At 46.8% G+C, this 10808-nt stretch overlaps 1 protein-coding gene across 1 annotated transcript; it reads left to right on the top strand.

Moving 5' to 3' along the window:
* The first annotated feature begins 258 nt into the window (after window positions 1-258).
* TLR4 (toll like receptor 4) lies at window positions 259-6834 on the top strand. The gene is given in 3 exon segments (XM_010127205.2): window positions 259-372; window positions 1402-1568; window positions 2849-6834. Coding segments are annotated over 3 exon segments (2532 nt in total). The 5' UTR covers window positions 259-267; the 3' UTR covers window positions 5109-6834.
* Window positions 6835-10808: the final 3974 nt, after the last annotated feature.

The following is a 10808-nucleotide window of genomic DNA, read 5'->3' as shown; positions in this document are numbered from 1 at the left end:
TCAGTGCTTCCTTTTCTTCTTGGATTTTTTTTTTTATAAAACTTTTTTAAAAAACAATTACAAGAGGAGAAATTCACTCAGAGCATGTCTTGAAACCAGGAAGCTACCAGTTTCACTTTCCTCCTTGTTCTCTGCAACTCTCGGTGACGTGCAGTGAGAAGCAGAAGTGGTGAAACACAGCGCTTGGCATTCCAGGAGGTTTCTCGCTCCAAATCTTTGAGATCCAGATCCCATGCTACTTTCTCTGGCACACCTGGCCCCCTGAAGATGCCCAGGAGAGAAGCTTTTCCTCCGTGGACGCTGGTGGTGCTGCTGCAGCTGGCGCTTGTCCCATCACAGCTGGCAGGCTGCCTCCTCAGTCCCTGTTCGGAGGTACGTGATCTCCCTTCTCTTTCTCTGATGCAACTTTTCCCTCTGCTTGGGAGATTTGTGCATCAAGCCTGGTGTGTGTTAGCTGTCTTACGAAAGCCCATCTTTCTTCCAAGGCCGTTACCAAGGCAATTGAAGTATTTGAAATAAATGCTGGTCTCAAAAACATCTGAGAACCAGAACCAGCGGCATGAACCATTTCTTCTTGTTGGCTTTCTGTACCTCTGAGGTTACTGCAGTGCACTTAATCTAATAAGTTATGTTTTCCTTGAGGAAGAGATCCAAGCCTTCTCTATATTTTCTGCAAAATACAGTATTTTCACCTGATTTGTACTGTGGAGTGATTTCACCAGTACCTGGCACTGATCAACTGCCTTTTGCAAACTTTTGCCGGCAATAATTTAGATTAGATATTAGGAAAAAATTTTTTACAATGAGGCATGGTAGAACACTGGCCTACGTTCCCCAGAGAGGTGGTGGATGCCCCATCCCTGGAAACGTTCAAGGCCAGGTTGGACGGGGCTCTGAGCAACCTGATCTGGTTGGAGATGTCCCTGCTCCTAGCAGGGGGGTTGGACTGGATGACCTTTGAAGGTCCCTTCCAACCCTAACCATTCTGTGATTCTATGATTATTATCTACGGAGTAACTGTGGTTAGAACTGCCTGCTTATCTGCGGTGTAACACAGCTGAGAGCTGATCCTGGACACGCAATGCATGCCCATGTGTTTGCTTTGCTGGCTCTCTCAAAGGTTGCTGCTGGTTCATCCATAGCCTGAAGGAACGCTGTCCTGTAGTTTTGCACTTGCTTCAATCAGCAAAATAAGTACCTCTTCCTGGGGAGTAGGACTGGTTCTATTAGAAATAGGAAAGATGCTTAGGGTATATAAGATTATTTCCTAAAACTGAGGGCAGCTCATTTAGAAATTAACTACAAGGTCAGTCATTCTGCTCCTGCTTTCCTGACAGTGTAATTTTCTGGCATTTTGTGAAGAGCAGATGTTGACGGTGATTGGATCTGCTGCTGTTACAGGTCGTCCCTAGTAAAGCTTTCAGATGCATGGGACTGAACATCTCTGGAGTACCTGCTGAAGTTCCAAATACCACCCAGAACTTGGATCTCAGTTTCAGCAATCTGAAATCACTGGAGTCAAATTATTTTTCGTCGGTCCCAGAACTGCAGCTTCTGGATCTTACAAGGTAATGAGCTCTTTTATGTGGATATTGGTTAATCTTGTTTCACCAGCTGGACAGCATAGTTTCTTATTTTGGGGTCTGTTGGTCTTGGCTGTTCACTTTTTTTTTTTGCTGGTGACTTTATCCCAGTGTCTGTCTCTCTACACTTCCCCATGGTCAATTGGCGTGCAGCTTTTAGTCCAGTTACTGAGTGCACACCCTCTGTGCAGGGCTGGGTCTGTCAGTCTGAGCTTGTAAGCTGGGATGTGGGAAGGAAGAAGATGTTTTACTTCTCTATGAACAAGAAAAATGTCAGACTTTTCAGTTACAAAAACTCTGAAGTGGAACATCTTGGGTGAGCTATTTTTCTAATCACAGTTTAAAAAAAACCCCATGAAATGAAGGTACATTCATTTTCTAAAACGCTGTTTTAAAATATCAACATATTCTCTTTTCCCTTCTCCTCACGTATCTGGGGGAGGAGATGGGGGAGGCTTATTAACAAATTTGAATTGATGTATAATTTCCATTGACTTGAGACAACAGTTTCTCTGGGTAAATTGTTTCACTGAAAAATGTCACTCAATCCCATCACAGTTACAGCTCCGAAGGGGCTGTGTGGCAGAGCAGGTTTGCTGTGAGGTGCTGGCTGGATTATAAAGCTAATTTTGCTTGAATTCATTGCAGAATGGATTTGGGACTCAACTTTTGGATCTTCCCAGGTGAAATCATCCTTAGGTGGCCACCCTCTTTCTCCCTCTCCCTTTCCTCCTTTAGAGCCATCATGACCTGGTGTCTGTTCCCTCTCAGATATCATCAGCAAAACTGCTGACAGAGTTGTGAGCTTTGCCACTGCTGCATCATGCTGGTGCCAGTGGGACTGCCCAGGTGTGGCTGAAGCAACAGTCTGAAGGCTGTGAGGGTGCAAGGTGTAAGGGAGTGCTGTATCTGGTTGGCTCTGCCATCAGTGATGGTCATTACTACATTACTTTGGCCTAAACAGAAAACTAAAATGCTTCTTTCCTGCTGCCTGTGTGAATTTTTGACCTTTGCTGCAGCTCAAGGTCTCATGCCTTGCAACTGAATTCAGATTTAGAGAGGGAAGAGGAGGTGAGAGAAGGTCTCCTGCTGTGGAAGGGTTCCCTTCGCACATTCACCTTGTGCTTAGCACAGTAAAGCCAAACCAACCAGCATAAGGTTGAGCCTGAGAATGTTGCGCCAGCACTTAGTGCAGTAGTGTTAGTGAAGGTGTAGTCGAAGGGACGGTGTTTCATGCACATTTATTCTCTTTTCCTGCCCAACAGGTGCCACCTCCATACAATAGAAGATAACTCTTTTAAGGATCTTAATAAACTTTCCACCTTAATTTTAACTGCCAATCCCCTCCAGTACCTGGGGACAGCAGCCTTCTATGGCTTAACATCTCTGAAAAAACTAGTATTGGTGGAAACCAACATAGCCTCTCTTACTGACCTACCCATTGGACACTTGCATACCCTGCAGGAGCTGAATCTGGGCCACAATAACATTGCTTCATTGAAGCTTCCCAAGTATTTCACCAACCTGACCTCTCTCAGGCACCTGAGCTTTCTCTTCAATAAGATCACATATATCTCCAAAGGAGACCTTGATGCCCTGAGGGAAGTGAACAGGCTCAACCTCACACTGGTTCTTTCCTTGAATGATATAAAATTCATAGAGCCGGGGTCCTTTGCAAAGATTCACCTTGGTGAGCTGGTTCTCAGGTCCTCTTTTGAGAACTTCAATGTGATGCACGCCTCTCTTCAAGGCCTGACTGGTTTAGAGGTCAACAGACTAATAGTCGGAGAATTCAGCGACAGACAGAGACTGGTAGACTTTCAGAGCGGACTCTTGAGTGGACTGTGTCAGGTGCACATGCAAGAGTTTGTCTTAATCTCTTTCAGGGAATTTGAGAATGATACAGACACTCTTTTTAACTGCATAGGCAACGTCTCCAGTATTCGGTTGGTGGACCTCAGACTTGAAGAGGTGTCAGAGGTTCCTATGTTCTCTCAAGTGAAACAGCTGGAATGCAAGAAATGCAAGTTTAAGGAAGTGCCTGCTGAGAAGCTGTCTCTTTTCAAGGAGCTGAGAGTGCTTCGTATTATCAAGAGCAAACACCTCAATAGCTTCAGGCAGAAATTTAAGAGTCTAAGGAACCTGGAGGTCGCAGATTTCAGTGAGAATCGCCTCTCCTTCACCGGCTGCTGTTCCCGTCACTTTCACGAGTGTCCGAATTTGAAACACTTGAACCTAAGCTTCAATTCTGACATCAGCATTACTGGAGATTTCACGAATGTGAAGAATTTGTTATATTTGGACCTTCAGCATACAAAATTATTTGGCCCTGGCTCCTATCCTGTCTTTCTGTCCCTTCAGAAACTCATTTACCTTGATATTTCCTATACCAGAACTCATGTTAAATCCCAGTGTACATTTTGTGGCTTGAACTCTTTGAAGGTGCTCAAGATGGCAGGTAACTCCTTTGAGAACAATAAACTGTCCAACAACTTCAAAAACCTAAGTCACCTCCACACCTTGGATATTTCAAACTGCAAATTAGTACAGGTGGATCAAAGCACGTTTGATGCCCTCTCTGAACTAAAAGAGCTAAACATCAGCAACAACAAGCTACTGAGTTTTGATCCCGTAGTCTACAAGCCGCTCCAGGCCCTCACAGCTCTGGATTTCAGCAACAACCAGCTGAGTGTTCTTTTGGACTCAGCCCTGGAAATCCTGCCTGATAGTCTGGTCCTGTTAGACATCTCTCAAAACCTCTTTGAATGCTCTTGCGTACACTTCAACTTTCTGAAATGGATCACAGACAAGCAGAAGCTATTGCAGAACAAGAAGTTGATGATCTGCCACACACCTGCATACTTGAAGAACACAAGCCTGCCAGTCTTCGCTCTGTCCTCCTGCCGACTCAAGGGAAGCACAGTAGCATTCTCAGTGATCATGTTTCTCGCCGTAGCCGTGTTCCTCTTCCTGATTTACAAGTACTACTTCCAGCTATACTACTCATTGGTACTGCTTAGTGGGTGTAAACACTCTGCAGAAAGGGGTGACACCTATGATGCATTCGTTATCCACTCCAGCAAAGACCAAGAATGGGTGATGAAGGAGCTGGTGGAACCCTTGGAAGGAGGAACACCTCCTTTCCAGTTTTGTCTTTACTACAGGGATTTCCTACCAGGGGTACCCATTGTCACCAATATCATCCAAGAAGGTTTTCTGAGTAGCAGAAATGTCATTGCAGTAATCTCTACTGACTTTCTGGAAAGTAAGTGGTGTAGCTTTGAGTTTGACATTGCCCAGTCCTGGCAACTTGTTGAAGGAAAGGCTGGAATCATCATGATTGTACTAGAAGAGGTGAATAAGGCCTTGCTGAGGCAGAGGCTGGGGCTGTCCCGATACCTGAGGAGGAACACCTATCTGGAGTGGAAAAACAAGGAGATAAGCAAGCACATCTTCTGGAGGCAGCTGACAGGAATCCTGCTAGAAGGCAAAAAGTAGAATCACAAGGAGGTAAAGCTCATGTGAAGAGAAAGAGAGATCACTTCTCTCCTGTCTCCCATCCTGGCCTTGGCTGGTGCTCAGAAGTTGTTTCTTCTGTGGCTGTTCAGAGTTGGAGCAAGTGGATGGAAGCACTGTAAAAGCACTACAGAAATACCTGCCTTTCTGGTCGCCCTTTCTCAAGGCAACTTGCAAGCTAAGGAGTGACAACAGCTAGAAGAGCTAGTCCAGCAGTGCATGCTGGTCGAGTGGGCTGGTGAATAGATAGACTGCTCTTACTGTCATTTGTCTGCCTCTGAAGCTGGCTTTGGTCCTGGGTGCATTTATGCAGTGGAACTTCAGGGTCTGTTGCTTTGAGTGGAGCCCAGGATCTCCAGGGGAGAGCAAAGCTACAGGATTGTTTGCTCTAAAAATGATGGGAAACAGAAACAAGACTTGAATCCTGAAAGTCTTGGGTTGGCCTCCTTAGGCACCATGACTCTGGGGAAAAACTCTACAGAGGGAAATGGGGTGCCCTACAGCCACAGACCAGCTGGCAGCTACTCGGTGAAGCTGAGGAGTTATGTCGTCAGTGCGGAGGGAGGTTGCCACTGGTGGGAAATTTCCCCAGTTTATTTCAGTTTTCTTTAGACCAAGAGCAAATATTGAAACCCCAAAATATTTCCATGACCTGGAACTCTTACTTACATCCAGATTGTGTAGCATTTGAGAGGGTGGTTTGAGAGGTGGTTTCTTATGAGATCCAAAAATCAGTGGGACTAGAAGAAGCCATTAAAAATCAAGGTATTTATTTGCTCCAACTGCTTCTCCTCATCCAATGTTTCTGGATTGTGGGACTGCCCTATACGAGCAAGATTGAGCCTGAGCAAAGTCTTTTGATGTTCACAGCCAGCCAGTTCTAGAATAAGTTTTTCCACTCTCTGAACCAGCCTTAATTCACTGTTGGAAGGTACTGTAAGAGCCTCCTGCCCATGGGTTGAAATGGATTTCAGATATGTTGGGACCTAGCGATGAGGCTTAGAGTCCCTCTTCCTTTCCCCCATCGTGCTGTGGTAGCCTCTGGTGCTGGTGGGCATCTCACCGTGTGTGGTCAGCCTTTCCCAGGGGTTCAGCTGCTACGTTGAACAGGAAAGTCACTGGACGGGAGAGTTTTGCCTTTGTTTCACTAAGAACGTGCCTGACACTTTGCAGGGAGAAAAGATGGAGGAGAAAAGTCTGGGTTAGCAAAACTAAATGTATCCCAGCGCTGCCCACAGTAAGGGGAAGAAAAATCTAAGTGGCACTGAATCATATGACAGAGTGCTCCATTGATGTGTCGGATATTGAGTAGGGCTGGAGTATTGCTTTCTGTTTACAGAAGGCTTTGGTTGGGATTAATCACTGAATTACTCTAGTTTTAGACTTGCAAATCCTTCTATAATCAATGACGTTCTACAGAAGTAAAACAGAAGCAATTGAGTGGTGAATCAGATCTGGTATTTATTCAGAAGAAAGGGCCTGATCCAGCTCACTTTTCTAAGCACCAGTCTGCAACAGCTCCGTGGAAGCCAGTGATGAGTGAGATCGACGTCAAACGCTATTTGAGAAAGGTGAAGAGCTAGTTCAGGGCTTGTGCTGGCAAAAGCTGAATCACAGTCCCCTCTCTATGTGCTGTGTCAGTGGTATATTGGGATAACACTACCGAAACCCCACCCTCTCTACGGTTTTGTGTGACCCGTGAGACGAAGCTTTAATAAAACTGAGCTCGATGCTGCGTTCATTTGCCCAGCAAGTTTGTTTTGCACCTGCCAAGCGCTGTTGCAATGGTTTCTGAAGCGTGGTGCTCCTCACCTGCGTGGTGACGGACAGGCCCCGAGCGCTGCGTCCCACCAGCAGACCTGCCTGCCCACCCCGGGCCGGAGGCTGCCGGAGCTGGGGAGGGGGTGCTGGAACAAGGGCACAGCTCGAGGTTCTCTGGAGTGAGGCCAAAGGAGAACGCGGAGGACAAAGCAAATATCAGCCCCAATTTCAGCAGCTACAAGTTAAATTGGAAAAGAAAAGAGGAGAAATTAAATAGAGTGGGAGTTCCTGCTCCTGAATTGGACAGCGCTGAAGCTGCCTTTCTCCCTCACGCTTTCTGTGGCTCCTCTACAAACCATTCAGTGTACAAGTATTTCTGACACAAAGCACAGAGTCCTATGATTCTTGATTGTAATTAGAATAATGAGTTTCAGAAAGCATTCTATCTAGGAATTATAATAAGGCTTTCGGAGTGTATTGTTTAAAAAGCGAGTGTTTGTTGAACATCAAAGCAACTTTAGGAGGGGAGCTGGGGTGATGCTGAGAGGAGGCTCCCACTTGTGCAACTTAAATTAAACCAGTCACTTGTTCTTCTCTTCCGATTCAGAGCCTCCATAGCAGAGATGGATGCGTGAGTTGCCCCAGGCTTTCTTACTGCCCATGAGAAAGCACAAAAACCATCACAGCTCCTGGAAGTGAGAGCGAGGTGGTGCAGTGAGACAGGGACTGGAGACTGGACCATTCAGAAAATGAGGGAGTTTGGAGGAGGTTCATCCTCTCCAAGTTCCACAGTCAGTATCACTCCTTCCTCCCTCTGTGTATTTAGAGATTTCACTTGGTCTCAGCAGTCGTCGGTGCTTTGAGGACACAAGCTGATTTCTTTTATTGCAGAGAGCTTCAGCAACAGAACCAGGATTTTTTTTTCTTTTTTTTTTTTTTTCTTTTTTTCTGCATGGTATAAGGAGGCTCACAGGCTGGCTGGTGCCATGAACATCCCTTGGTGGGACCTGGGTGCCAGGCACAGCCACGTGCTGTGAATGTCCATCGACATCGCCAGGGGCTCCGCTGGGTGAGGGGCTCCCAGCCCTCCCCTCTGCACAGCCCCAGGGGTCACAACCTGCCCTGCCACTGCTCTCTTCCACGGTTTTTGTGGTTCATCTGTCTAGGAGGGAAAAGGCTGCGTGAACAATTACATTTTCCCCATTAATCCAATACAGAAAAAGTAGATTTGTTTTTGGAAGACTCAGAACAGCTCCCCTCAGTGCCTTAAATGGGGAAAATACTGTGGATCAAACAGAAACACACACCTCTTTGCCTTTGTTATGGGAAGCAAATTTCCAAAGGAAAACTCTGTTCTCACGTCTCCAAACACGTTGGCATGCGTTGCTGTTTGAAAATGGTCACTGTGCAGCAGGCAGCTTTGATATTATTTACTCATTTGAGTGAACAAATGAGCAGCCAACCCAACGTCCGTGCAGGTCTGCATTCGTCTCTCACATAAGTAGCTGAACATGTCCCAGTTATTAAAGCATCTCTTTTACCCAGGTCATAAAAACGGATGGAGGTGGAGCTCCAAAGGGCTGTTGCACTGTCGTGGTTTTGTTTAGTAGGGGGGGGCCTAAGGTGGCAGCTTCTGTAGGAAACTGCTAGAAGTCGCTCCCCTTTGTTCAGAGGACTTGGCCGGGCCTAGGGCGGACCTGCTGCTGGCCAGGGCCGAGCCAATTGGTAGCAGAATGTCTCGTGATAACGCCTCTGCGATAACGTACTTAAGAATGGGAAAACATTAAAAAAAAAAGAGAGAGGAGAGAAGATGTGAAGAAGCTGAGTGGGGGCAGAGGCGCAGAGGGGGAGGCGCAGGCCTCACGGGCCTTGCAGGCCTCACCCTCTGGCCTCTCGCCAGGCAGCCGACTGGGCCCGACTCGGCCCGGCCTGGCTGCAAGAAGTGGAAAGGAGATGAGAAGTGAATAAGATGTAAAAAAGATCCTGAGAGACATCTACCAGCCTGTTGTGAGGAACGGCTGCAGACGCCAAGGTCAGTTCAGAAGGAGGGGGAGGAGTAATGCGGCTCCTGGCCAAGATTCCCCTGCAGCCTGTGGTGACGACCATGGTGGAGTAGGTTGTCCCCCTGCAGCCCATGGAGGCCCACGGAGGAGCAGAGATCCACTTGGAGCCCGTGAAGGACCCTGTACCGGGGGAGGTGGATGCCTGAAGGCAGCTGTGGCCCGTGGAGGGCCCGCTGGGACAGCTGTTCTGAAGGGACTGCACCCGTGGAAGAGATGACCCACGCCGGAGCAGTTCCACAAAGGACTGTGGCGTAGGGGTGGGACCCCACAACGGAGCAGGGGAGGAATGTGAGGAGTTCTTCCCCCGACCATGAAGCAGCGGCGTGAAACAACATGTGATGAACTGACCACAACCCCCATTCCCTCTTCCCCCCTGTGCCACTCGGGGGGGGGAAGGTAGTAGAGATGATGTTAAGCTTGGGAAGAGGGAGGGGTGGGGGGAGGTTATCTTGTTCTCTGTCTCACTATCCTGCTGTTTGTAGTGATAAATGAATAGTTTTCCCCAAGTCAAGTCTGTTTTGCCCGTGACGGTAACTTTAAGGATTTCTCCCTATCCTTATCTCAAACCTCGAGCCGTTTTTCCTTATATTTTCTCTCCCTGTTCTCTCGGAGTGTGGGGGGAGTGAGAGAGAGACTGCGTAGTCTGGTCCGATCGGGGCTGAACTACGACATGCACCCAGGCTATTTCATTTCCAGGGAATGTGCCCTGATTTCACTAGGTACTTAGTGTGACCCATGCAAAACACCAGTACAGATGAAACTCCGGTCTTGCACTGCAGAGGGTGGTGTCGCAGAGGCAGGCGATCATGGTGTGCCGGCATCATCACCAAGGTGCGGTTTGCAGTGAGGGCTCTGAACGGAGCAAACCCTCATCAGCACGACTGCATTTGTGGTTTCCACACTGTGGCAGTGACATTATGTAAAAATCTGAAAACCAGAGCTGTTTGCATTGATCCTGCCTGGATCTGGCTGGCTGCAGGAGCAGCACTGCGTGGCTGCTCCCTTGGCCTCCCCAAGTGTTAGCACAGGCTCCCAGCATCAGCTGAAAAATCAACAAAACAAGAAAAAGCAGCTGGTTTCTCTGGACTGACTGATACTTGACAGTAACAGGTTGAAACTTTTCTGGAAGAGTGTTTGTCCTTTGGGAAATGCTATTTTGTAGGTGGCTTATGTAATTTAATGAGGTAGCATACTGAATCCACGGAACAGAAATTGTCATAGCAGGGTTTCTGGTTTGGTATTGCATGGGGCTGAAATCTTGGAACAGACACTTTGCATGGAAATAGTGATTTCTGCAATGTTTTGGAGGGGTTGGAAAAAAATGATTTAAAATGAAAGTTAAATTGCTCCACAAGATCTTTTAAAAAAATGTCAGTTTAGGCTTCTGCTGTAGTTTCTGAGAGTATATTTTAATTTTGAAATGTATTTCTATTTATATAATCTGTCTAGCCTCCTAAAACAAAACCAAAATGAAAAATGTGTCCACCTACTCAAATTAAAAAGCACAATTTTTTTTTTTTTTTGAAAACTCACTTTTTTTTTTTTCATTTTTGTACCATTCCAAAAAGTGGAACTTTTGACAGAATGGAAATTCAATATCCATCACTGCTCTTACCCTGGCCCTCTGAAAGATAAGCTTTCACCTGGCTGTATCACACATGAGATAGTTAAAACCACTGAAGAATCCCCAGAATGGATTTCACTGAGCACCTTTGGTGAAACATCTCGAGTAGGTGCAGTCAATCAACGCGAGCTGCCCACAACTGAGAGCAATTGAGTATGGTGGGAAAGAAGCAATTCCTTAACGAGTTGTGCTTCCCCATCGCAGCTCAGGCTGGGAATTGGGACAAACGACAGCAAAGCATGATTTGAAGTGGAGCCCATC

The sequence above is a fragment of the Chlamydotis macqueenii genome, chromosome 20 (genome assembly GCF_036417535.1).
Source record: "Chlamydotis macqueenii isolate bChlMac1 chromosome 20, bChlMac1.mat, whole genome shotgun sequence".
Lineage (NCBI taxonomy): Eukaryota > Metazoa > Chordata > Aves > Otidiformes > Otididae > Chlamydotis > Chlamydotis macqueenii.
This window is presented reverse-complemented; position numbering and strand designations above follow the sequence as displayed.